This window comes from Hypomesus nipponensis, chromosome 22, assembly GCF_054491055.1.
Source record: "Hypomesus nipponensis isolate SF chromosome 22, ASM5449105v1, whole genome shotgun sequence".
Taxonomy (NCBI): domain Eukaryota; kingdom Metazoa; phylum Chordata; class Actinopteri; order Osmeriformes; family Osmeridae; genus Hypomesus; species Hypomesus nipponensis.
Genome location: NC_140382.1, coordinates 5933436 through 5960000, shown reverse-complemented (window position 1 = coordinate 5960000; position 26565 = coordinate 5933436). Strand labels below are relative to the sequence as shown.

General features: G+C 44.6%; 4 protein-coding genes and 2 non-coding genes across 9 annotated transcripts in view; 4 read left to right on the top strand and 2 right to left on the bottom strand.

Moving 5' to 3' along the window:
* Nucleotides 1-1196, bottom strand: part of loxhd1a (lipoxygenase homology PLAT domains 1a) — a 30010-nt gene extending 28814 nt beyond the window's left edge. The window contains exons 1-3 of the mRNA XM_084686992.1: nt 954-1196; nt 636-896; nt 281-470 (exon numbers count right to left, since the gene is read on the bottom strand). Coding sequence (XP_084543118.1) covers nt 281-470; nt 636-896; nt 954-1196 — 694 coding nt within the window. The remainder of the gene's footprint in view (nt 1-280; nt 471-635; nt 897-953) is intronic.
* Nucleotides 1197-5335: 4139 nt separating this feature from the next.
* Nucleotides 5336-19497, bottom strand: st8sia5 (ST8 alpha-N-acetyl-neuraminide alpha-2,8-sialyltransferase 5). Of its 4 annotated transcripts, XM_084687528.1 has the most exons (10): nt 18861-19497; nt 15198-15305; nt 14180-14287; nt 13696-13791; nt 10118-10210; nt 9147-9233; nt 8858-9002; nt 8088-8200; nt 7826-7918; nt 5336-7687 (listed from the first exon to the last, which is right to left on the bottom strand). In XM_084687528.1, exons 1-10 carry the CDS (start codon nt 19004-19006, stop codon nt 7225-7227), a joined length of 1452 nt encoding a protein of 483 aa, XP_084543654.1. In that variant the 5' UTR covers nt 19007-19497; the 3' UTR covers nt 5336-7224. The 4 variants fall into 4 exon arrangements, with proteins under 4 accessions (XP_084543654.1, XP_084543655.1, XP_084543656.1 ...); XM_084687529.1 differs by lacking the exon at nt 13696-13791; XM_084687530.1 differs by lacking the exon at nt 15198-15305.
* Nucleotides 19498-19937: 440 nt separating this feature from the next.
* rpl37 (ribosomal protein L37) lies at nt 19938-22474 on the top strand. The gene is made up of 4 exons (XM_084687919.1): nt 19938-20078; nt 20847-20982; nt 21390-21474; nt 22363-22474. Exons 1-4 carry the CDS (start codon nt 20076-20078, stop codon nt 22430-22432), a joined length of 294 nt encoding a protein of 97 aa, XP_084544045.1. The 5' UTR covers nt 19938-20075; the 3' UTR covers nt 22433-22474.
* On the top strand, nt 20676-20754 carry LOC146236119 (small nucleolar RNA SNORD72). Its single transcript, XR_014741148.1, has one exon. It is a non-coding gene; the product is annotated as a small nucleolar RNA SNORD72 (small nucleolar RNA).
* LOC146236118 (small nucleolar RNA SNORD72) lies at nt 22083-22161 on the top strand. Its single transcript, XR_014741147.1, has one exon. It is a non-coding gene; the product is annotated as a small nucleolar RNA SNORD72 (small nucleolar RNA).
* Nucleotides 22475-23869: 1395 nt separating the features above from the next.
* LOC146236116 (C-X-C motif chemokine 11-like) lies at nt 23870-26431 on the top strand. The gene is made up of 4 exons (XM_084687670.1): nt 23870-24004; nt 24292-24421; nt 24699-24776; nt 25219-26431. The coding sequence occupies exons 1-4, from the start codon at nt 23938-23940 to the stop codon at nt 25310-25312; spliced, it is 369 nt and encodes a 122-aa protein (XP_084543796.1). The 5' UTR covers nt 23870-23937; the 3' UTR covers nt 25313-26431.
* Nucleotides 26432-26565: the final 134 nt, after the last annotated feature.

The following is a 26565-nucleotide window of genomic DNA, read 5'->3' as shown; positions in this document are numbered from 1 at the left end:
CCAGAGGAGAGACCATCACAGACACAAGCCCAGCCTTGGTCACCCGTGCCAGGTCAGATCCCCCATCTCAAACATCTAGTCTATAGTACTTCAACAGCCCAAGTCAAAGCTTGATCGTGGAGCTAATTCTTATGACGCTTATACAGATATTCCATTATCCAGAAAACACTGGAGAGAAGGCCATACATCACAAATGAAAATGACCGGACCCAGGGTATGCAAGAAGCGTGTGGTTTACTCAGCAACATGGTTGGCATTCTTCCTCATTTCTTTGTCCTACCTTTCTTTTTGTGGTACTCGTCCTCATATCCGTCATCGGAATCTGTTTGGTAGGTCAGAAGCTCATTCTGGTAGATCTCTGCGTAGTCCACCTGCTTCACTTTGGACTTCTTCCCTTTCTTCTTCTTGTCCTTGTCTTCGTCGCTGTCGGCCGACCCCTTCTTGGGCTTCTTCTTCTTCTTCTTCTTGGAGTCCTCCTCCTCTTCCTCTTCGTCGTCTATTAACGGCTCCTCGTCCTGAGACCTCTTCTTCTTCTTCTTTTTCTTCTTCTTGGAGTCGTCTTCCTCGTTCTCTTCCTCTTCCTCCTCCTGGGACTTCTTTTTCTTCTTCTTCTTCTTCTTCTGGTCCTCCTCCTCTTCCTCTTCGTCTTCCTCCTCCTCTTCCTCCAGAGGCTCCTCTTCCTGAGACTTTTTCTTCTTCTTCCCCCCATCTTTGGACTTTTTGTCCTTTGAGCCCATGTCCTCCTCTCCCTGTGGGGCCTCCGGAGACGCCCTCTTCTTCTTTTTCTTCTTCTTGTCCTCGTTTGCTCCCTCTGTCACTTCCCCCTCCTCAGTGAGCTTCTCAGATTTTTTCTTCTTGGGTTTGCCGCTGCTTTTGCTGGTGGTGTCATTGTTGTTCTCCTCGCACCCGTCTTGCTCATTCTCAATCACTTCCTCCTCCTCCTCAGCATCCTCTCCAAGTCTCTTTTTCTTCTTCTTCTTCTCTTTCACCTTATCCTGGGACTCTCCCTTTTTCTTCTTCTCTTTCTCCTGGAACTCCTCTCCCTCAGGGTCCTCGGTGCTCTTGTGTTTCCTCCGACTGTTTTCTCTGGCGCCTGACGCGCTCTTCCCTTTCTTCTTTGGCTTCTCCTCCTCCACCCCGTCATCCACCTCTTCGGTTTCCTCCGATGCGGACTCTTTTTTCTGTTTCGACGGCATCTTTTATTCATCCACTTCCCCAGCTTTTAGTTTCGTGAGACCTGCCTTGAGTTTCTGAAGGTGTAAGACTATTCATTTGACCCGTGGCATCTATGAGACACGGTCGCCCCAGGGTTCAGACGGGGAGGCCTGTGAGACGGTGTCTGCGTGTGTGTGCGTGTGCACGCGGAGGCCGGGGCCTGCCCGAAGCGCTCGTCTGTGGTCCGACGCGGGGGCACGCGCTCAGCTCATTAAAAATGACTGTCGCCGCTGTGGTCACGTGACACGGGGAGAAAGCCCTGTGAAAAAGGAGCTGTGCTAAGAGAACTTATCTGCCACGGCTTCCATTATTCATACTTAGGATCGCTTTACTGGCTGGGGGTGTCTCGCTTTTACCTACACACACACACACGCACGCAAACGTTAATGCATCGAGACACACGCGCACAAGCAGACACACACACAAGCCCTATCTATTTCTCCGTCTATCTCTCTGCCACTCACACATGTACCAACACATACACCCTCAACCCCTGCAACACGCCTGTCCACGTCATACATGTCAACCCTGAACCTGGGACCATTTCAGTGGACAGTGATGGTTTGTTCATGGTGTCGCCCTCCGTCTGGCTCACAGAGCCTGGCTGAGAGTCTGATATTGGCTCCCAGTCAAGTCCAAGATTTATGCCTGCGCTGAGTGCTGTCCGACAATATGCTTTTCTTTAATGGACGCCATTCATACACTTTCAAATGTCACTTAATTGGCGATTCAGAGAGTCATGTGCAGGTCGAGGAGGAGGCGACAGTGAACTGATCACACTAAACGGGTGGCCCTTTCTGTCAAATATGCATGATGTTTTGACAGATGAACAGTTTATGCATGTATACCATTGACTTTTTCCCTCTCTCCATCTCCCCACCCTCTCCATCAAGACAAGGTACTCGGCCTGGTTCCTGACCTATGTCCTGCAGTTCTCATTGGTCCTGACCCCCTGCTGTTGACACAGGGTCATGTCAACCTGCCTCTATGAACCCTGCCAGGAGCCCACTTCCAGGTCATGTTTTTCACAGGAATGCAAAACGAACATACTAAACTAATTGAATTTGTTATGTTGTATACACATATATAAATATATAGATAGACATATTCTACTTTATTGGCTCAACAGATGTGAGAAATTCTTCATCTTTTCCACTATTACAGCCAACTACGGTATCACTATCCTCAACGTCTAGGCCCATAAACCCATTTCTAATTTGCTCTCACTCAGACTTCCCTAGTCGCATTCACCTGGTGGAAGACTCCTCTATTGGTCTCTGGTTCTCTCTGGAACGTATCCCACCATCGCCCAAATAAACAAATTAGACGTACATGCACATTAGTTTTCCACTGGGCTTCTAGTCAGAGTGGCTACCAGGAAACAGAGTTTATCTGAGAGCCGTGTTTCAGAGTTCTTAATCAGTCTGCCCAACATCCTTTTAGAGCTCCTTGTTGAAGTAAATGCAGTTGAATAAAACATGACTTTTTACACTAGCCAATGTTTAATTCATACCGACAAATGATTGTAGCTTGCGATAAGATTAACATTGTACAATATATACAAAACTGCGTGATAAGAACTGTGCGATAGCAATACAGCCAAACGTATCGAATGTGATGAAGGGCCGTTGTTTACGAACCGAATGTTAATCTGTTTTTCATTATTTTTTAACAAACCTTGAATAGGAGAAAAGAGACCTCCAATGACCTGTGAACTCTTCACCAACCTGGACGCCATCTGTGGCCTACTATTGTCTCATAATGATCTGTGGACTCTTCAGAATAACATCAGACTTTTGAGAAGGTGAATAAGTACCATCATTTTGAAATGCAACTAAAATAGTTGACAAATAGAAATTGACACCAAGTTTTACCCTGACTGAATACATATGTAGTTATATACATAGTTTATGTCCACTGAATGATAGTTAATATCCATTTGTTAACTGTTGTTTACCATATATATTAACATCTTGAGATGAAGGGCCAGTCTCTCATAGTCTGTGTGGATCAGTGTCATATGTGCTCTGTGTCACTGTATCAGTGTCAGACTCCACAACCCAGGTTTACATATCTGCACCAGAGCCAGATAATCCAATTAGTGTTATTAGGGACACCTGACACCCCATCATAGAGGAGTGGTCCAGTCAGGGTGGAGATGACTGGGAGGGGATTGGAGGAAGAGGGAGGTTGAGGCAAGTGGGAGAGAAGGGGAGGAGCGGGGGGGGGGGGGTTAAGAAAAAGAGGAGGGGAGGAGGACGAGGGGAGGCGTAGAGAAGGAGTAGTGAAGGAGAGGGGGAGGTCGGGGAGGAGAGGAGGAGGAGGAGGGAAGGAGGAGAGCGAGGGAGTTGGGGAAAGGAGGTGAGGAGGAGGTGAGAGGGGAGAAGGCAGGGTCGGGGCTTATGAAAGTCAACCTTGCTGTCAGCAATGGATATCCAATCCACCGATGACAGCAGACATCCAGACAGGCTTGATCTGTCCTGTTGACGTGATACCTATGAGGAGATAGACTGAGATGACTCATCTAGAAATGTTTCACCTTTGGGGACATTAGTAAGTACTGAGTAATATATCTTATGCAGGATCTCACTTTGATCAAAGGCTTTAGAGACACCTCTAAAAACGAGAACATAATTGATTTGGACCCAAGTGGACTTCATTAGCAGATGTGCAAAGACAGAGGGCGAGAGGAGGAGGGAGAGAAAGAGAGACAGCTGGGATGATATTGGAGAGGAACCTCCCCTTGACGGAAATAGTCCTAATCAGGGTTCAGCTGGTTTGATTGTTCTGCGTCAGTGTGGAGAAGATCTGGGACAGAGAATCTCTGACTCCTAATCTGATCCTGATCACTTTCTCCCTCCACTCATGAACCCAGCAGGGACCAGCTGACCCGGATCACCCTCTAAATCACAGGACTAGGTAACATATGTCCCGATTATCTTGATGGTTCCGCAGATTTTATCAGATGTACCCTTGGTGTGAGGTGTGTTAAGAGTGACCACACACTATAGGAGCAAAACGGCTAAATCTAGGATTTTTTGTCCTCATGTTTGTGATCTCTCACAGTTTGAAAATCTTATAAGATTACAAAAATAGCATAGTGTGTCCATAGCATAAGTGCCAGTGATGATGCAATAGAAGTCTGATGATAAGTCTCAGAGTGATTTTACCACGTTGTGATGACAAAAGCTACCCCCTGCTCTCCAGTCATAGATACAGCTTACTCTACTGTGCACCTATTATGTGTGACGGGATCGATCTTGTATGGTTCCTACCTGGCCCTTCTCCATTGGCTCCTCAGCTGAAGAACACTGACACCAGGTGGCTGGTTAATTATTAAGGAGCTGACAGTAGCTTTGCTTAAAGAGCTAATTGGACCAAACAAACCAGAGGTCACCTCATCTGGCTGGAACTAAAATGGTAGACTGTAGAAACTCCACATTGTTCTACACGCGCACACACACACACACACACACACACACTTATATCACATTGTTTATATTGTTCATATGTTTTCTACACACACAGTGTTGATAATTGATGATGATAATAATAGTAATATAGCTACTAAAGAGTTGACAATAGTAGCTTACAAAAATTCACAAGAAGGTTCTTTAAATGTGCATCTGTATTACAATGCGAGAAATCTATGCGTGTGGGTGTCTACCTGCAAGTTTTATAGTGGGATTATAGTGGCAACAATTGTTTAACGATTAGCTGGAGAACTGGGCACTGTGCAAAGTTCGAATTTTTCAGTCGTCTATTTCAGATGTGCCATTTTAAACGTTGCTTGGATAAGTGCTTCGAGATCCCTGAAAAATCTTCCACCCACAGTGTCGCAATTGAACTTTTTCAGCCATGTTGAACTGGCTGTAGCCATGATCCCTCGAGTTGAAAAGACATGGATGGCAAGCTGAAAATGGGCATACGAAGAATACAATTATTTGTCAATCAATGCGATACAGAAAATTCATGACTATTTTACTGCACTGCTGGAACAAGAACAGACTCCAAGAGGTATCCTTGCGCAGTTGGGTTGTTTCATCACAACTAGCCTAACCAATATCTTAATCCCTGGCTGCACCACAGGAACTGCACTAGTAAATAAAATGAGACAAAATCAGAAAATCCAAATAGGTTTATTTACAAACACAATATAAAGAATGACTCAAAATGTAGGTTTTCAAAACACTGTTCATATCCTCAAGCAATCCCACCCAATCATTGTCCAGTTATCCTTTCCTGGCCCACACAGATATAATTCAGTGATCTATAAAATAATGCATGTCATGACTCACATTTTAAAACTGTAAATCTCATAGGTGCACTGGTGAATGAAGCAAGGCTTACTGTGCATTGCTTTGTGCACACTTTAAAAAGTCCATGTGAGTTAACCTGTAGAGGAAACATCAAACAACATGTACAAATGGGGAGAAGTCAAATCAAATATTAAAAGTGTGAATAAAAGGAGCAATATGGCTGCCAGTACAGTCTATCGCCAGTGGTTCAGTGATCATTATGAACTACCTTCACAACCAACACCACATAACAGTTTAACAACCATTAAGCATTCACAGGCTGAAATGCAACAATGGTTTGTAATTGGTAATTGAACATTTACAATTTAGAAGGGAGGTTACATGACGCAACAACAAAAAAATTTATCATTTAAAAAAGGGATGCATGGGGCGAGGGAGAATTTAGAAAGTGATCACATTAATTGTTCATTCAATTCTAAAATTGAATGTTGCCTGATCGAAATTAGGTTTGTCATTGGCAAACACTTCTAAACTGTAAACGTATCGTTGCTGCAGGCACACATGAAGCAAAACCAAACAGATTGTTGTCATGCACGGCGTCACAGCGAGAACGTCAGAAGGGAATTCTATCTTACAGAAGAAGAAAAATGGAGAGGACAGCAGAGGTCAATGGTTAGCTAAGACAGATGGACAGACAGACATCATAGCATGTTCTTACAGAGGATTCCGGAACTTCGGATGACCCGCCAGATTCCAACAGAAGAACGATTTCTGTCAGAGCCATATGATAAGCAATACAAAGGGGCTGGATTGCATATCTGAGGGAGGGTTTGATTCTCATAAGGCAGCATGGTTTAAGACATGAATGACAGTCAGCGGGGCACGGGGGGGGGGCAAAACAACGGTGCACCTATGGTCGGTGACTATGGTTACAGTTGGTTGTGGACAGCCTATGCTACGCTAATGTGGTCGTTACAAAACAGTTTTCAGGCCTTTGTCCCAAACATCAATTCATATAAACACCTCCCAGTCCCTTAATTTTGCTCTAGAAATACTGTAGGAGGACATGTCAAATTATTTATCCAGAATGAAGAAAGGATAGGCCTACCAAAAAGGCCATACTGCAATTCAACAGTTTTTTTAATATATATATATATATATATATATACAGCCATAAAACCACTAAAAGTGTTTGCAGGTAATGTGAAGGTAAAATCCTTGTTCAAACATTTTGATTTGGCTCATTATCAGTTCAGTCTGCTCTTTTTTACACAAACATCAAAAGTTGACGCACCCACAGTGTCTCAGAAAGAGAGAGAGGATTATAGAGGTCACCCAGGAAGTGATAAAGGACAGGAGGCCCCTCTCCAGTGTATTTGTGCAACGTTAATATCAACACCTCTGTACAGCAGTGATCACTGAGTCACTAGTCAATCACAGAAACGACGACATCACTACGAAGACCACGTTACGTGAACAAAACAAGCAACCTACAATTTATAGAGTCAACAAAACAGAGGCTCAATGCGTTCACTTCACCAGCAAGTTGAGGGGGAGAAAACATTGGATAGAGAAACGACAGGAGCTAAAGCAGGCAACCTTTCACAAGAAGGAGTAGGATGGTGTTCTTCAAAAAGTCAAGAGAAACTGTTCATCAAATAAACATGGACAAGATAACAAAGGCAAAATAAAAATGACAGAAAACTTCCCACAATGCACTGTGGCAGGTGAACCCACCTCAAGTGAGCGATCACCTGCATGGTCCAGTGTGCACCTGCACAATACCACGAGTGTGCATGTGCAGGAAGTTGAAGATCTCATGGGGCATGGCGTGGAACCCGGGGCGGGGCTTGACGTTGTCATAGTAATGGTGGGTGATGAAGATCCCCGAAGGGTTCATGGGAAACGCCCAAAACCCGTAGAGGTGGACCTCCTCACACAGCTCCATGGCTGCCGTCACCAGCATCAGCCCACTGCTGAGGCGCTTGGCGCGAACCCCCTGGACGGCCCAGAAGCGCTGCACGTTGAGCAGGTACTGCGGGTGGAAGAAGAACACCCCGCGCTGAGAGTCGAAGTCGTCCAGCATGTACTTGACCCGGAAGGACACATCGGTGTTGCGCGTGTTGTAGAAAGCGGGCAGAACCACGGAGGAGTTCTCATAGTTCTGGAGGACCTCGTAAAATGGCCGCCGCCATTTCTCCAGCTTCTGAAACCTGGTGGATGTGGAGGGGAATGAGAGACAGTGACAGACAGAGATAAATAGAGAAAAGGATGGGGTAGAGACACGTAGGCGGATAAGGAAGTGTGGATGTTCCTGTGAGTAAGTGTGTGTGTGTGTGTGTTGACAGTACCTCTCAGTTATGATACTGGGGTTAATTGTCACCAAATCCGTTTTGGTGCCGACATCAGCTGAGTACTTTTCAGAGATGGGTGGAATGTTGCATCTAAGAAAAAAAAAAAAAAAGACAAACGTTGCATTATCAGTTGGTCTACACTGAGCGGGTTCATATCATTTAATTCCTTCAAATGTGACAACGGCGGGCAAAAATATGCAGAGCAAGGAATCCTTTTCAGACGCATGTTTAGCAACGTAACAATGTAGACGTAGTTCACCTAAACACAAAATCTGCAGAGTCGATTTCCTTCCCACATTTGCTGTTCTTGATAATGCCCCCGTTTCCAATGACAGCACACTTCTTAAACTGGGATTTGGAGTACGGCATGTCCTAAGGGTCAAAACAAGGGAAATACAAATGTTTTAATAAACAAGAAAGTCAGACATTTGTCTAATAATGCCAGGACTCTGTCCGTGGGTCTGTGTATTTTTATGAATGGGATTTTAGGGCAGCAAGTTTCCCACAATGCGCTTGTAATGTGTGCTAGAGGTAGGAGGTTGTATGATAACTTCAGTGAGTTTAGTTTAGTTGATAAACTAATGTCATTAATCACAATTAAATACAACTAATTGCTTAACACACCCGAGTTTGTAGTAAAGGAAACAAAATTGATACAGAAACATACCTTCAGATAAATAATTAATAAAGGCAGTTCAATGACATGAAACTAGACGCACCAGAGTTTTGTGTAGGGAAACAATAGAGACACCGGCCCAGAGCCATAGATAGTGCTACACCAGCCATCACCGCACTACATCACCGCACTACACAGTGCCACCAATGTATCTTGTAATCCAAGATCCAGGTAATCTGTATTTGTGTGTTTCACTGACATTTTAATCACCGACTGCATCACAGGCACTGTACACTAGTACATACAAATCCAGTGTATACGCAGAGGCTAGATAGTAGACAAGGAGGAGGAAGAGTAGAACAGGGGATAGAGTTGAACTACGTGAGGAGTTGAATGTCCAGAAGCAGACTCACGTCTGGGAACATCTTGAAGACCTCAGTGGTGATGGGCAGGATTCCGCTGGTGTCTACCTCGTACCTCAGCTTAGTGCCTGCAGGTGTGTTCCTCTTGGTGGTGAATAGGAAAGAGGGGGCATTGCAGCACCGTGACAGAGACATCCTATTGGACGAGAACCACAGGTGGGGTGGGACTGAATCCAGTCAGGACGATAAATAGATAGATTAAAGTGAATCGCCGAAATGAAAAGCTGTAGTTTGAAAAAACCCTGCGAGAAGCCAAGGGGAGGGGCCAAACTCTGCTCACTTGAAGTTGTTGGTCTCCATCTTGTTCTGCTCCCACTTGCACACCTGCAGATTCCTCCACCTCTCAAACAGGTCGGACGTTTTCACCCTGGAGGAGGGACAGAGAGCTCACATGAGGGAGAACAGCGGCGCCGGGGGTGGGTGTTGAGGAAGGACCACTGGGAACGGGGAAGTCATGAAACTGCAGGGTGAACACCTCCATAGGCTGACACACAGACTGCAGCAGCGGTTCCTCTGACATTGACAATGTTTTTGTTTATTTTCTTTCCTACCCCCCCCACACACACACACACTCTCTCTCACTCCTGTCTTGAGCAAGAGAAGATAGCAAGACAACATTCTATGGAAATAGAAAGTCTCTAAATAGCTGCCCTTGACCCGGCCTTCTCCCCAGATGATTGGGCTATTTGTTCAATGGGGAGAGAGAAAGCGAGGGCGCAGGGGGGGGGGGGGGGGGCAGAGAGAGAAGCCAGCATGGACCATGAAATGATCACTGCGCAGGGAGGGGTGACATAATGACCTTTCTGCATAGTTATCTGAGGTTGCCCGGCAGTCTACTCCCTTCACCAGGCCCTTCAACTAGGGAGATAATGAGCTCAGGCAGCCTCAGGAGCACAGAGGGGTTCACCACACCAAACTCAGAGACAGACCGTACTGAACAGGACAAACAGCCATTATGCACCCAGACTGAGGCCCCATTTACTAAGACTTGACACTAGATTGGGGTGTCACAAGAACCTCACAGTTTGAAAGGTCTGCAAAAAACCCAGCCGTAAATGCAGCAAAGGTTTGCAAATATTTCTCTCTGATCTGCCAATAGTTTGTCATTTTATTTTGGGAATAAAAGGGATTCTGAAGCAGTGGTCCCAGGGGAATATTTCTGGGTCGGAATCCTGATCGGGCCATAATCAAAATGGTGGCCTAAGGGGGATTATGGTATCGCGATATGTGTCATGCTGATGGAACACTTACATGGTCAGGACTTTGACGTCCATGATCTCCTGCCTGAGCTCCTTGCAGGCTGTAGAGTTGTACTCGTAGGGTCCATCGTAGGAGTCCAGGAACCTGGAGGAACAGTCACAGTCAGCCTCCCCCTGCCCTGGGCTATGCTACACCCCTCTGGTCACTATATCAACCAAGCAGGTGTGTGGGGGTGTGGGAGGTTGGCTGGTTGGTTTAGGCCACATCACAATGCACTGTGGGTAGGGAAGAGGTAGTGGGGCACTCTTTCTTTTTAACTTTATTCATACAAGGGTAGAGATTTACGATTGGAAGTAATTGAACACTATACAGACATTTTAGAGTGATGGTGATGCTTTTGGGAGTGGTTTCAGTTCAACTCACTAACTGGGTGGTGTGGAGGCTACAATCTGTTCTCGTGAATCATCTACAGGCAACATTGAACAGTAAAAGAGTACTTTTTCACAATAAATACAATTAATTGAAACATGTTCAGTACATTCCATTGACTTGATCTTTCTGTGTTTTGACTAGACATGGAAGCTCACAACATACAACACAGGCATTCTCTGAGGAAAGTTTAATTCGGGAGAAAAAAAACAACATGACATGTGAGAAACATGGTGAAAGAGAGAGAAAGAAGGGAAGAAAAGCTTAGGAGGGAGTAGAGATTAAATGAGACAATCTGATCCTTCTATTATGGAGAAGTTGAGCATTCTATGACATGTTCTGTACAGTACACTCTCTAAACCACAGAGGTGTTCTTCAATTGGCCCCAGGAGAACTCTTAAAGACAAAAGAGGTCAAATCATAAGAAACATAAAGATTCCAGCTAGATCATTCAACCAATATCAGGTTCTATCAGGAATCAGAGGAGGTTCCGGATGTCTATTTCTTTCCTTTACATTTGTCATAAGAGTTCTCACACAGAGTCAAGTTCAGAACCCCTTGTGGAACTGTTGTCAGCTTATTCTGAGAGTGTGCCCAATAGGATGGCTCTAATCAGAATGGCAAGGAGAGAACAGCTGTCTGGTTGCAGAAGCCTGTACATCAGGTCGATTAGGTCCCTCTGAATTGAACAGGAACATTTGGTTTTTTTACATGTAAATAAATAAATGTATATATATATTTTTATGACAATCTGTTTTTCACCTTCACATTTTGTATCTATTGTTTGTCACCTTTTTCTGGCATGTCATGCTCACCCACACATACATACGTGCACATGCACCCAACTACATCATGTATGTACAATCATCATTCTCACACTCACATTCTCATTATTCAATACAACTATGTCTATGATTTTGTTATACTAAATCCTGACTGCACAATGTCTACATGCTTAAGAGCCTGTAAATCTTCTTAAGGATGTATTGGACAAAAAAAGAAAACCCAGTAAATAATCGTTATACAGGACATAACACAAATCATGAGAACACAGAGGTTATCTTTTGGGTGTGGATGGTAGTGGTGATCATGTGACACTGGACAACAAAGATGGCGGGAGAAAACTGTGAAGACATGGTCCACATTTTAGCATGACAAAGCAACCAAAATCCTCTCCTACTCTGTCTTGAACATCTCTCCGTGGTGCTGTGTGTCTATGATTGACAGGGGTGACTTCCCCAGGGCCAATACGCCTTCTCTGTGGATGTGGACGTGGCTGAGGGTCTTGGGATGACAGGCTTTCCCTCACTGTCCCCGACTGCCCCACATTCCTGAGGCCAGGAGAGCTCTCGCTCTCTCTCTCTCGCCCAAAATTGGAGCATGCCAAGACCCCCACGTCCCTCACCCTCAGACCGGGGCTGGGCTGGGCCCCTCAGACCGGGCCTGGGCCCCTCAGACCGGGGCAGGGCCCCTCAGACCGGGCCTGGGCCCCTCAGACCGGGGCTGGACTGGGCCCCTCAGACCGGGGCTGGGCTGGGCCCCTCAGACCGGGGCTGGGCCCCTCAGACCGGGGCTGGGGCCCGCAGCCAGATGTGGAGGAGGTAGTGCTAGGTGTGTTCAGACAGGCTTACAATGGATAATGGTATTGATCCCAGCACCAGTTCTGGAGCCGGCGGGCCTCAATGTGGCGCCTGACTGGCCTTCTCTAGACAAGGGCGGAGGGAGCTGCCAAGTCCTGCACCCAGGGGCATATCTGAAGGGCCCAGCACTTGTCCAGAAATGTATCTGGGATAGCTCCCACAAGAAGCTAAATATGTATGTCACATGCAAATCTCTGGTTACATAATATGGATGCTTTATTATTTATAACTCTTGTACTGGTATAGTATATTCCTATAGTACCTAGGACTCTAATGCAGGTATATTATATTTCTACATTAAGTATAACTGTTCTATTGGTATAGCATAATTCTGATAATATAGGCAGTGTTTGACTGGTTTGTTTTCTATACTTATATGGAATGTCCACCTGTGTCTGCTTGAAGGTGAAAGAAGCCAAAATGTCCTCACAAGCTGCCAGTGGATGGGAGGGGTGGATCAAAGTATCTCATTAAAATAGATGGGACATCTGTGAAAGTTTCAATGGAAACATGATTGTTTTGATTGAGTAAACAACATCAGATAAGACTCTGGAAACGACACAAGGTGGGATGTGACAAAAACAACAGACAATGAGTGACATAACAGCACGGGAGATGCACAGGAAAACAAAAAAAGATGAGATGCATGATGGGAGGGAAATTAAACCAGGAATGTAGGAGGGGGGGAAATTAACTGGTTGTTTACATCCACATGACGATTCTGTGTAGGCTTTTATTAGAGTCATTGTCAAGAAGAGGGTTGGAGCATCATGTATCCTTCAGATAAACTTCTATTTTCATCTTTGCTTACTCTTCAAATCACTACTGATGGCTTTTTTGGGGGGAAAGGCTTCGTTCAATTTTGCTCTGTTGAAAGGGAACGTTCATGATGACCGCTGTAACTCGGAGTGAACCATTTAAGCGCAGCACCATTTGAATGTCATCTCTGATCATTGTTGCCACATTAGCCTGCTGCCATCCGTGAAGGTCAGCAGGCCTGACGAGGGGGACTTAGAGCGGCGTTTTACTGTGGGAACGCTGCGTTACTGTGGACCCACGAGGTTTTCGTAGGAGAAATCCTGGGTGGCAGGTTGATGCGCACTGTAACACGACCAGACTGGGTGTTCATCTTCTTTGGAGAGGCAAACAAAGAAGAAGGTATTCCAGGCAGAGAGACAAAGCAGATGTGAGAAGAGAAGATAGGGGGAATAGCAGAGAGAAGTGTCCACCATGTATATGAGAACACACACAGAGCTGTGTAGCAGAAACACAGGACATACAGGGCTTGAGAGGCGTGGGGAGATGGGTGCTGGATGAGACGACACAGAGGTACAAAGAGAAGCCAGTACATCAACAGGAGACCGTGGTCCAACCAGCTTCTTAAGGGGAGATGGGGGTCTGGGGTCAGGAGGTGGGAGGGATCAGACAACATGCAAGAGCAGATCTGCAGTGCAACCACCACTGAAAATATGACAGCTGGTTCCTTTCAGACCAATGGAAAAGAAAGAGGCATTCTTGGGTTTCTGTAAAAGTTCTTAAAATGCCTTCAGACTGGCCTACCTTTGAGAGCGTTTTTTTTTCTTCTTAATATCGGCTAGGCAGGGGGTGACTATTACGGAGATCTGTGAATCTGGCTGAAAATTCTGACGGAAACATCTGTCAACATGCAGACAGGTAAGTTAGAGTTAAATGTGTGACTTTCTCTCCTATGACATTATAACCCCTGCTATAGATCTCCTCAACTCTCCACTTGAAAAAAAATAATTCATAAAAAAAAAAAGAATAACCCTCAGAAAGTTTAAAAACAAGAAATTGCAAAAAATGTGTTTTAATGTCTCTCATTCTACCCTTACATGTACATTGTAGCAGACTGTGCTGGTGGTCTGTGACCCAGTCCTCACATGCACGGGCCAGAGACACCATCCAGCACAACTAAAATCTCATGTCTGCTCACTTTATATCTCTTTCTATCTCTCTCTCTCTCTCTCTCTCTCTCTCTCTCTCAGGGGTGTCGTGCAGTCAGTCAATCACGTTGGAAATGTACCTTTTCTTCCCATTTCTGGCAGGCTTCTGAGATCCGTCATCCGAGAAATTAATGGGACCGGTCCAATTTCCTGTCTCCTCCCCTTTGAGGCGGCTAAACTGTTGCGCACTAATAAGAAAATGAGTCAGTTTATTGAGATTGATTGTGATACTGTGTTAATTAGCTGACAACAGCCAAACACACACACACACACAAACACAACTTGATTGCGTGCACACACACATTATTTCCATATGCGCTCACACACACACACAGTCAGAAGAATCAGCTGTTTTTGCCTTTAGTAAAACAGCCTGTTAGAATAAAATGGCACAGCAAACGTTAGAATGTGAAGCGAACCTTCTGCAGTGAGTCACTACTATTTTGGATGTGGCACAAAAAGTGGCATGAGAATTTCCCATAAATAAACACAAAAGGATAGTGCTTATATAACACTGAAATAATAATGGTGGTTTAAGTGCACAAATTTGCTTTGCATGTGAGGGTTCAAATCTAACCAAAGAACGATGAGACGTAGAACTTAGAACACCGGTGGAATTCAAAAGAAAGTCTAAGTCAACGACGAACCGAGATGGAAATGTGCAGAAAAGCTGAAAATCGAAGTGAATTCTTAGATAGGGGCCATCTGGTGCTGCTGGGACCTCGCCTACTACCAGTCTAGAAGCCATCTTAACTCAGCACAGACAGGAAACCCTGCTTCAATACCAGTTTGTCTGGTATTTTCAGGTCCTTCTGTGGAAACATGGCGAGTGGCCTTATACACTCTTAAGCTGTTATTGAGCCAATATTGATCCAAATGATGTTTCTAACCCTACATTTTACACGTTAACATTATAATGTGCCACTCCCAACGTATCAAAGGCAGCATTTACAGTACATCCTAGTTTGTTATGCACATGCACAAAACGAGACAAACAAATCCAATTTGTGATACAATCGATTAGATCACACGGCCAACTCTTATTGACAGGAACGGTTAAAAGGTTACAGGAAGGCTCAAAATGGCCATATACGTAACGTTTTGCAGACGACGGCCACGTCTACGCCCCCTTTGAGATGTGAATAGCACCTGTACCGTCCACTGCTTTGATATGGCCCCATGTTGAAGAGAGCAGCTTCAGGCTCTCTGCCAACAAGTGCGAAAAGACACATAGAACATATCAAGTTCCAACCAACCCCAAATCAATCACATATACGTGTATATCAATACAGAATACATAAGACTACACTGGGCTGAAAAGTGAATATCTGAGATTCATTTGGAAAAGCTGCATTGCAAACATGCTCCTGACTCCTATTCCCGTGATTGGCGCGTGGGTGGAATAGATGTACCACTTAAGAACACTAACAGAGTCATTGTCTCCCACGTAGGTGCTCTCTAACCACATTAGGCCTTTAAACAAACACTTATGGCTCTGTGGCAATACGGCAGCTCCCACTGACTCCGCTGAGTGCTGCTTCAACATCTCAGTGACACGTTGGCCACCGGTGTGGAGAACAGCGCATGAACCGGACCTTCCTTTTACGGGCTCACACACTGACCAGGACAAGAAAGTAGATACCAGGAGATAGCCAGTGGAGAACAAAGGACATTTTCAAGATCGGAAAGGATGTTAAATCAAAATGGCACTCTCTAGACTTTCAGTTCAATTAAGTCGCTGTTTGACTGGTGCTTTGGTGCTGTTCAATACATCCATACTGTTTAAACCAAGCCATTGTGGGATTGTAATCTATTTACCGGTCGTTCCGTGTTTCCTTTACTTTGTTCGGAACAGGAGGCAGAACACCACACAGTAGCCCCAAGGCACACACCCTGACATGCAGGAAGTGCTCTGAAGGCTCATCCAACCACGGTCATTGTAAGTGTGGTATGGAGACGGACATGAGTAGGGTTCAAAACATCGACCTCCAAGGATACTTACTCTAATTGGTCTGGCTTTGCTAAGAGCCTACTCAATGAGGGCAGGAAGGGTGGGGGGGCATCAATATTTAGGAATACAATTTGACTAAATCTACACTTCTATGTACTGTGTGGTTTAGGATGTCTACTGGGAATCGCCATGCTGCGACATGGCAAAAATATCAAATACTTTATTTGGCATCTTGACTATCTAGCAAGATAGTAGCGTCAACGTGTCCGGTTCAGTACTATTTTGAAGGATTAGCGTTGTAGTCATTCACTGCTGGTGTGATTTGTGGCTCTCTATGTTCCTAGGATTGGAAGTTGAGCTCGGTGGTGTCTTTAACACAGGCTCTCACTCCACCCCCCTCTCCCACCCTCTCAGAAGGAGCCTGTAGAACTCTGCTGAGAGTATTTTTAGGCACTGCCCTCCGCGGGCGAGCCAAGTGAAGATGAGAGAAGATAATGTGCCTCTCTCCATAAACTGGGTCACTGTGTATTATTTAATAACTTTTTTTTCTTTTGATTCCTACTGTTTCATACCGTTCTTATGGTCTCTTTTGCTCTCCTTCTCTCCCTCTCCTATACGACTCTGCTTCTCTCTCTCTCCTATCTGACTCTGCTTCTCTCTCTCTCTCACCCTGTCTCTATATATATCCCTTGCTGCTCCCTCCCCTACTCTTCTTTATCTCTTCCTTCCGTTCCACCTCCTTCAGTACACAGCTTGGAGGGCTGGTTGGTAATGTCAAAGTCGATGGGGAGGGCATCATGCTACATGATACACCCAGTGGACATTCACAGTGGAGATTTATCTACAGGCTAGAATCCGACCCCGCTCCTCAGCTCTCTCCTGTAACAAACACGTGTTTACACCCAAAATGGAGTCGTCTTCAAACAGCCTAATGAGGGCCCACTTCCTTCCTGAAGCCCTCAGTCACGCCACCTCTTTTTTGTCTCGTTGGGAGAACCAACCCAAAAATTACAAATCTAAACCAGCCATGGCCCACGTATTAGCTGATGGGTATGAGCCTGTTCCGGGCAATACTATCTGTGTCAGAAGGGAGTCACAGCTCCCATAGAAACTGTGGGGGGGGGTGCCAGCATCCAAGATGTTGTGCTGGCGTGATTTTACATACAGTAGAGACTGTTTCTCCCCTGCCGTCAGCCCACCATGGTTTGGTGATTAGCTGAGATCAGTAGATCCTGGGAGACAGGATGAGGCAGAGATACAGTCCCGCTGCAGGGGAAATAACCTGGAGCATGAGCGGAGGGGAGGGGCCGGTGGGCCGACACTTACACACACACACTGCGCCTGTTGTCATGGTTTCAGGGCAGCAGAATATCTTACAGTGACATCATCTCCAACAAAGCACCCACACACAAGCTCACTCTGTCACCGCTTTCCGACACACTCGCAGGCCTACACACAATACAGACATGTTGAGAACCACACACTCGCTCTCTCGCTTGCAGACCCACACACACACACAATACATACATGTTCAGGTACACACACACACACTTGCTCTCCTTAGCACTTAGGTGTGTGCAGACAGAGCGTAGCAAAATGTCTGCCGTTGCTCAATGGTTGCCGTGGTGCAGCCCCGTCCCCCTCTCTCTCCCGTGCTGGGTGCTTTAAGCGTGGGGGACCAGCAGAGAGAGGTGCTGCTGAGGATAGATTCATGCCATCTCAGCCCCAGGGCCTGGATGCCATGAATTCACCAGGATGGCCTGGGCAGAGGGCAGCGGGCAAGGGGCAGGGGGGAAAACACTGGTGAGGGTGCATTGGGCTGGGGGGCAGGGGGCAGTTAGAATGCAGTACATGTATGAGGCAAGTATGAGACAAGTTCATCATGTACCGTCTAAACTCTCCAGAGCAGGGTGGGGTGGGGTGGAGGAGCGTGTTTTTTTTCTCTCCGTAAGATCATATATTTTTTATTTTTCTTTATATAATATATAAATATATATATATGGATTTTTTTAAATACAATTCATGAAAGAAACATTTCTTTGTTTGCTCCTCACAAACAATGGAAAACATTTCAGGAAATCATAAAAAATGATATTCATATACCTGACCTCCAATGGTTAGGGCTTTTATGTGATTAGTTATTGTCTTATGGTAATATGAACCTCTATCGGTAATAGATGCTGTTGCAGAGGTGTCACAAAACATTTTAGGAATGCATAGCTCTGCAGTGGCTGTTCATCTGTGCACTATGAACAGCCAACCACATCAGTGAATGACTAATACATTTGATAATGACCACTGTGACATGAATCCCACACATCTAACAATGTTTAACCATTATGAATAAATTGATGATGCTAATTTTATAAACGGTGATATCAGCAGATATCCTTATGTAAGATGTATGACCAGTCGATAAGGCTGAAACTGAAAATCAAATTAAGGTCTTTAAAACATTACCATACACAGCCACTGTATATGGCATGAATGTGATGCTCCATTTTCAGAAAAATATGAAACTGAAACCCCCCTGGAGAATACTTTATATGCCCCTGAAACATGGATGCTAATTGCTATTGTTCTGTTCTGCAATTCAGTCGTTTGCTCATTCATCCTAGCATCTTACCATTACAATTACTCTATTTAGAACACACATTTACTGTAAAATAATCATGATATGCTTACATTGTTGTATCTAGAGCCTGTTGGAACATTATTATTTTTTATTGCCGTACATTTGTCAAAGCTTGTTGTTTTCTGTTCATATCATTCATCATATTCATCATAAAAAAGAATATATTAGCGCTTACCTTTTAATGTAATTTTTGCCATAGAGAATCTGTTGTAAAAGTGTAACCAGTCCAAAAGCGCAAATAAATATAAAACAAAGAGATCTATTGCCGAGTATATCTTTACCCGACGTTGGGTCGGAGTAGCCCATTCTTCGGCGCAGCATCCAAGGCTACCAAAAATAACAAAATTAGGATTCTGTCGATGCCACATTCAGGACAAATTGTTCATGTTTCGTCTTTGCATTAAAGAGGACATCGTCCATACCCTACTGTCTACAGCCCGGTTAGCCTTCGCTGCTGCCACAGCTCTGTTCTAATTGGTCTTGATTGAGGAGGTGTCCTTTTAAAGCAAACACACGTCCAAACAATTTGTGAATGCAGAAAAAGCCTAAGGTCAGTCTTTTATGTCCTGTAGCCAACGTTCAGAGAGACCGGTACCAGTAGGCTACCTGGTCCAAGAAAAAATTATTCTAGCTCTCAAATCTCGGCTGAGGCGAAAGAGGTGCGCGTGAGTAAAATTCGTAACCTGGTTTTGCACAGGTTGGTGGTGCTGATGGTGCGCCTTCTCGTGTGCGCGCGGACAGCCTACAGGCTACGTTTATTTGTTTGGATTCCAAATCAGGCAAAATTCAAGGTCACCGTCTTGTCGGACATATAGCCTGTAATCTCTAGCCTGTAACCTCTAATCAACTCAATGTTATTCTTATCAAATAAAACTCTTCTTAATCCCTTGTGTCAATGTCCCTTCAAATTACAATTGCCATTTTTTTCCAATACGGCCGTTGTACCTGAAGCCGAAATAATGGGCTACATTCTAAAAAAAATGTTTTAACACGCTCACAAGTTACGCTGAATATGTCCCAAGCTATAGGTGTGTGTAGCCTGCATAGTTAAGGTTTATCATATGTAGGCTTTGACTTCTTTAGTTCGGGTAGCCTACAATATTACTATAAAGTATTAAGTATGCACTGTTCACAAATCTGCACTGCAGTTGGGGAAAATTGAAAACATCCTGTGACCGATCTATAGGTGTCATTAGCGTATTGACAATCAAAACGATGCACTCTCTTATAAATCGCTGTTTGCATTAGCGCAGGTTGTATTCATGAATGGTCTTTTTACGATTGTAAAAGGAGATGGTCTAATTGATGTTACACCGGAAGTACTACGGGAATCATTTAACGCAACACAAATTCCTTTTCCGTCCTCTTTTCATACAGCCACAGGAAGAAAATGGTGAGTGGAAAAATACGCAGCTACAAATCTTATAACATCTCTTCTTTAAACTGTTCATCCAAGTTGGACCTCGTATGTTTCACAAATTGTAAAAATAGCCGATTGAAGCCCACATATATTGTGTGTGATGAGGCTCTATTTCAAGAAGAAAAGCCCGTCCTGCATCTATAGCTCCTGCCGATGAGCTTCAGCTGCTCCAGAACCCAGGAACATGTGAACAGTGTGTAGCTAACAGTGTTTCAGGCCATTCGAATATTCTGTGCGAGCATTAACCATAATGTGCTCCTGGATAATGGACATTGTTGGAGCCAGCTTGGTTGTCTGAACGTCTTAGCCAAGATCTGTATTCATTTGTTTAGCTCGCTAAGTAACTAGCCTGCTACAATAGTTAGCCGTGTCTGTTGTGGCTCTCAGTTAGTTAGCTAGCAACCGAGTTATAGTGCTTACCACGTATAATGGACATGATGGACGCCTTAACATGAGTCCTTTCGTCAGGTCTCGATCAATTAAATGTGATGAGTAGAACGTGATCGCTTATATTTCACTTTAGTGAGCTTCCTAACGTTAGGGTAATATAGGATACCCCTCAGGGTCAGTGTCTTGTCAGTGATGTTCTCAATATAAATGTCTGAACTTATGATTTCCAATGATTCATATATTATGACTGAGACAAGACATTGTAATCCCCTGGGTGTGTCCTCAACCCCCACCTTGGTGTAACACAATGCCACAGCTTGTTTGTCCTCAACCCCTGTTTTGCACCTGTAGACGAAGGGGACGTCCTCTTTCGGAAAGCGGCGCAACAAGACGCACGCCCTGTGCCGTCGCTGTGGCTCCAAGGCTTACCACCTGCAGAAGTCCAGCTGCGGAAAGTGTGGCTACCCTGAGAAGCGCAAGAGAAAGTGTGAGTATCTCCTCCACCCACTCGGATGCCTGGCTGTTTGGGCCTTGAGATGCACTAATCTGGTCCGCCATGCGTGGCTCTAAAAACTTGTGTGAAGTCAGTCGTTCTGGATGACCTACAGAATGTGCTCACCTGACTCTTCTCACTGTGGATGTTATTTTCGCTGTTGGCTATCAGATGGTTTTATCGAGTCGGAAGCAGCAATGATCCTGTGTTGTGGGACTGGGAGTTGGATCATGTGATTTATATAACTCCTATTCTGATGGACTTAACAGTTTACAGATGGTATTGGGAGAATGAGTGGTTAGTCAGTTTTGTTCCAGGCAGATGTCAATGCATTGCAATTCAAATGTAACTTAATAATTGGCTGTGGTCATGTGCTTGTTTGACCTGTATGTGATCTGCAGACAACTGGAGCGCCAAAGCAAAGAGGAGGAGCACCACTGGCACTGGGCGTCTGAGGCACTTGAGAGTGGTCTACCGCAGGTTCAGGTGAGCATGATGAGATGGCACAAAGGGGGGGCCCGGTGTTGGTCAAATGCATCGTTTCTACACAGCGGTTTACTGCTCCAGGCACATAGCAGGGCTGCCAACTCTCACGCATTGGCCGTGAGACGTGCGCATTTCAACCAGTTCACTCACTCTCACGCCACACCTTGTATTAAATGTATGAGAAGGCAACACCAACCAAGTAGTTCTGCTAATGTTATAAACGGTAATGGACGAGGCGCAGGTACACTGAGTGACTCAACATTGGAGGGGGGGTTGTTTTGTCCGCAACAACATTTTGGTTGGCCCCACCAAATCTCACTCCAAGGTTTTTTTGAAAAGTTGGCGGCCCTGCATAGAGTAAGGTCTTTCTCTGAAGGAAGAGGAGAGGACCCGTGTCACCACCATCAGTCCGCCTCTTTTCTTTGGAGAGAGACCTGAAATATGATTGGAAGGAAGTCTGAGAGGATTTGCCCAATCCAGTCAGTTGAGTGTTAGGTGTGTTGGCCCTGCTTTTTTTTTTTTTTTTTTGCTTTGGGAGTCGCAAGCTTTTCTGTCACAGTGGGTATGAGTGCTCACCAAAGATAGCAACATTAGTTCTACAGGTTTTGTGCTTACCAATGATGTCCTCAAATAAATGTCTGAACAAATGAGATCACAGTGATATCGATTTTTATACTGAGGTAAGCCACACTGTCCTGTTTCACGAATGCTGTCTTTAGTGTGCTGCTTCAGCTCAACCTTAGGTTGTTTGAGGGGCAGTTCTATGGACATGTGAAGCCCTCTGTGACATGCTTACATGTACAAAAGGGCTATACAAATGAGCCCTTGTTTGTCTAATGTAGCGTGTGCATGCACTGTCTTAAACTTGATTTACTTCTGTCTCCTTAGGAACGGGTTCCGGGAGGGCACTGCCCCCAAGCCCAAACGAGCTGCTGTGGCTGCCTCCAGCTCGTCCTAGATGACACACTTTTGTTTAATAAATGTGCTGTTAATAAGTAAATGTTGTCTGGTTTCCTGTGTTTATTTACCAGAGTACATTCTCTGAAAGTCAAGTCTTTGGGGAGATGCTGCTAATCTATGGCATATGGAAAGCCCTATTTTGCATGACGTGCTGCAAAAATAAAATGGATTATATAAATGGCAGCCAAGAGGGGGAGACGTAGCAAGCCCTGGGGTAAACTTGGTACAAAAAGTGTAGAGTAAATAATTGTGTAAGGACAGATAAAGCAAGTGGGTATATGGTACGTGATGCACAGAACATGGACAAAATAGCCATCTAAAAGTACATCATTCTAATGAGACTTGTGGATTGTAGTAAAGAGCCATATTTTTCCCTTACTGAACTGAATATTGGGAAGTCCCACGATGGACAACATTTCTGTTCCCACCCCAACAACCAGACAGCTGTGCATGATTCCATGCTTATGAGTTCATTTACCGTGATGACTGAAGCTGCGTGACTGAAGCCCCACAGATGTCCATGTAGGCCACTTGCCTTTTAAACTCTGAACTCTTGCTGTCCAGTATCCCTGAAGGGCGGACCCTCTGGTGCCAACAAGAGCAACAAGTCCCTCGAGTCATTGTGTTCCTGGAGGAAACTCACATCAGGCCCAGCAAATCATTCCTAAGTATTGTACTCCCAGAACAAGTGCGTCTTAAGCCTTTTCTTGAAGGTGGGAAGATAGTCTCTGATGGAGGTGGGGAGGTGATTCCACCATTGGGGGACCAGACAGGAAAGAGCTTGGGTTGGGAGCGGGCGCTCTTGAGACGGTTGTCAGAAGAAGAACATAGGTGACTGGGGGGGGTGTAAGGCTGGAGGAGAGACTTGATGTAGTCGGGTGCAGTCCCGTTCACCGCTCGGAAGGTCAGTACCAGAGTCTTGAATCTGATACGGCCCGTGATGGGAAGCCAGTGGAGGGAGATGAGGAGCGGGGTAACATGGCAGCGTTGAAGAAGCGGGCCGCTGCGTTCTGAATCCTCTGGAGAGGACGGGTTGCGCATGCTGGGAGACCCCGAGCAGCGAGTTGCAGTAGTCCAACTTGGAGAGGACAAGTGCTTGGACTAGCAGCTGGGTGGAATGCTTAGACAGGTATCTCCTGATCTTCCGGATGTTGTAGAGAGTGAATCTACATGACCGGGAGACTGCAGCAATGTGGGCAGTGAGGGAGAGCTTGTCATCCATGGTAACCCCAAAATATTGGTTTCATCAGTGCATTATAATATTCAAGTGGACCATTGAGCTTAGTTGGACTTTTCATCCATTTAAAAGAAAAATGTGTTGAAAAGTGAAGGGGGATGTTGGGATCAAGACCTATGTTGGAGTGAATGGGGACATATCCTTTGTGGGGAACATCCTGTTTTGAAAGATGAGTGATGGTGGAATCTGAAAGTGAAACCAAAATACTTGACTGTATAAATGGAGGCAGACCGGCTCACATCTTCATAACCCCACTTTGTATCACAATGAAAGCATCCACTCTGCTCTTCGTCTGGATTGCGATCTGCGGACTTGTACAAGCACAGTCCTCCGGTAAGACACTTTGTTCGTGACATCTGAGGCAGAATCTTTGTCATATCAAAATTTGTTTGATTGTTGAGCAACTGGAAAATTACCATTTGGAATTTAGCATCTATAGATCTTATTAATAGTGATGTTGTATTCCTGTAGTCAAGGAACTATTCTTTTGTAGCCCACATATACACTGATTCTCAGAAATTACTTGCTATGTAAATATTTTCTGAACCATTCGAATAAAACACTCCAGATGATATGCTCCGTTGACTATATTTGCTAAGGGCATGTTGCTATGTTCACAGGGTCAGTTGGTGGTGGCTCAGAGAAATGCCTCTGTAACGGGAAACTGCACAATGCTGTTAGACACAAACAAATCCAGTTTGATCCAGTTGTGCACCCCAAGAATGTCTTCTGTATGAAGATAGAAATCATGTAAGTATGAACCATTACTGAAGACATTGGAAAACTGGCCATTATTGGTTTGAAAAGTATTTTAAAATGTAAATTCAGCTGCTATTTTTCAAATGAGTGCCTGAAAGGAATTTGTGTTGTGTTTGTGGTATGGGTGTTGTGTATGTGTCATGTGGGAGAGGGAGAGTGACAACAAGACAGGTCCACAACACACACACACAGATCATTACAAGAAAACAACACGGAGACAGTGTCAGAGACAGTTTTAACCTTACATATTTATCTTTATGATTTGTAGAGTCACACTGAAGAACAATAAGCAGAAATGTCTCGATCCAAATGGCATGCAAGGGAGAAATATCATCAAGGGGATCCTGTGAGACACCTTACTATCTTTGTTTATGTTGGTATTGCATATCTTTTCTACTTTGCTTGTGAATAACTTCTCTACTCAAATCTGTTTATGAACTGAAAGACGCACTCTGGTTGAATCGAGATGAGAAGCTCTTTTATGAAGCTCTTTTATGAAGCTGTTTTATGAAAAGAAACTGACCTCTGAATGGAATGGGCTTAGTCTGAGGTTGTACAACCAGCCTGACAACTTGTGCTGTGTTTCCCATGTAATAAACCTCATCTATTTTTAACTGTTGAGTCTCATAACAATGAACATGACGAAATAATTCAGTGTGGATAGCTAAGGTAAAAAGGACCTGTGTAATATGACAGTGCTCGTATCATCGGACAGTGAGACAGAACAAATGTGAGTAAAGCGGTGAGAATAGTCTTTCTGATTGGTCATGTTCACTTGTTTCCTTCAGTCATGGAAACCAAGGACAGACAAACAAACAAAGACGACCCAAGACCAACAAGAGAAGGCAACAGAGAAAAAAGAAGGGTAACAATCCTGTCTGAGTGGCTCTGAGAGGAGTTGGACGGGGAAGACTGTGGTCGATACAGGCTAACACGGCCTGCTATTTCATTAGTTCTGTGTCTGATATATCTCATGTGTGTTTTGTAAAAAGTGCACAACTGTCATTTTGATCATTTTGAACGGTTGTGCAACCATGGGACCTTTACTATTTAAGCATAGCCTGCCAGTATGTTATTTCATGTTTAAGATTTCTTTTGTATGATCATATAAAAGGTATAACACTGTTTTGAGAACAAGACATGACTGACCAAGTTAACTTTGAATCCTGTTTCTAACAATGGACTGTGGCATGTGGCAGTTGGCTGTCATACTCTGTGTTAACGATGTATAACACACGTTTGTACTAAATCAAGTCATTTATCCAGAAACGTTACATTTAATCTGAAGAGTGTTTGTCGTAATGTGCTGTTTGCAATTTGCTTCCTCGTGGTTTTATTTGGTGGCATTTTGTGTTTTGCTAGAATCAGTTAGGTGCACCATAGTACATTCGGCCTTCAGCATGAGGTGGACTTGAGCTATAGAATCATATGTAACCAAGATGAACAAACCCAGGAATGAAACAAAGACGTACATGGAATAACATGAGTTCCTACTGTACTACACAAAATAAAACCAACAGCTTTCACTCCACGAGGACTGCATATAAAGTTAAGTGTGTGCATGATTGTCTTGCTTCCCTTGGGACCACTGGATGTAAAGATGGGATGAGATTTAGATGTTCCAGGGGGTGGCTCAGTGAGTGCGTCCACAGTCCACAACATTCCCGGGTTTTCCAACACTACGTGTTGAGATGGGCCTGGGTTTGCAGGCAGACATAAGCAAACATGGCTGGATCCGTTATCTGTGTGTGAATAGTGTGCTGGGTCACTTATCTTGCGTCTGGGGGGTTGTCAGAAACCCCCTTCTTGGGAAAGACCCTGTTTACCCCCTAATCCCTTCGTTTGTGATGTCTTACTACACGACAGTGTTTCCTCCCAATTCCACCAAGAAGTTGAGTGTGTCAGAGAAAGGGGGACCACGGTTCATGTCAGGTTTTTGGTGTTCTGTTTCTGTGACAGAATTTTAATTTAGAATGAAATAAAGTCCTGGAAAGAACTGAACGTGAACTTGAAGACTTTTATTCTGAACTTCATTCATAATCGTGGGAGAACAAAGCACTATACAATAGTTGTCCTGACGATTCAAGGTCTCTTCCAGAAATTGTTTCTTCCCCGGTAAAATGGAAGAGTTTGGA

Excerpts from the sequence above, each read along its gene's own strand:
- st8sia5 (XM_084687528.1), bottom strand. The coding sequence starts at position 19,006 with ATGCTGCGCCGAAGAATGGGCTACTCCGACCCAACGTCGGGTAAAGAT. Across the intron at positions 9,003-9,146 it reads ATGGAGACCAACAACTTCAA|GATGTCTCTGTCACGGTGCT; the intron begins GTGAGCAGAGTT and ends CTCGTCCAATAG. Across the intron at positions 8,201-8,857 it reads TCTTCAAGATGTTCCCAGAC|GACATGCCGTACTCCAAATC; the intron begins GTGAGTCTGCTT and ends TTTGACCCTTAG.
- rpl37 (XM_084687919.1), top strand. Across the intron at positions 20,983-21,389 it reads TGAGAAGCGCAAGAGAAAGT|ACAACTGGAGCGCCAAAGCA; the intron begins GTGAGTATCTCC and ends TGTGATCTGCAG. Across the intron at positions 21,475-22,362 it reads GTGGTCTACCGCAGGTTCAG|GAACGGGTTCCGGGAGGGCA; the intron begins GTGAGCATGATG and ends CTGTCTCCTTAG.
- LOC146236116 (XM_084687670.1), top strand. The coding sequence starts at position 23,938 with ATGAAAGCATCCACTCTGCTCTTCGTCTGGATTGCGATCTGCGGACTT. Across the intron at positions 24,005-24,291 it reads TGTACAAGCACAGTCCTCCG|GGTCAGTTGGTGGTGGCTCA; the intron begins GTAAGACACTTT and ends CTATGTTCACAG. Across the intron at positions 24,422-24,698 it reads TGTATGAAGATAGAAATCAT|AGTCACACTGAAGAACAATA; the intron begins GTAAGTATGAAC and ends TATGATTTGTAG.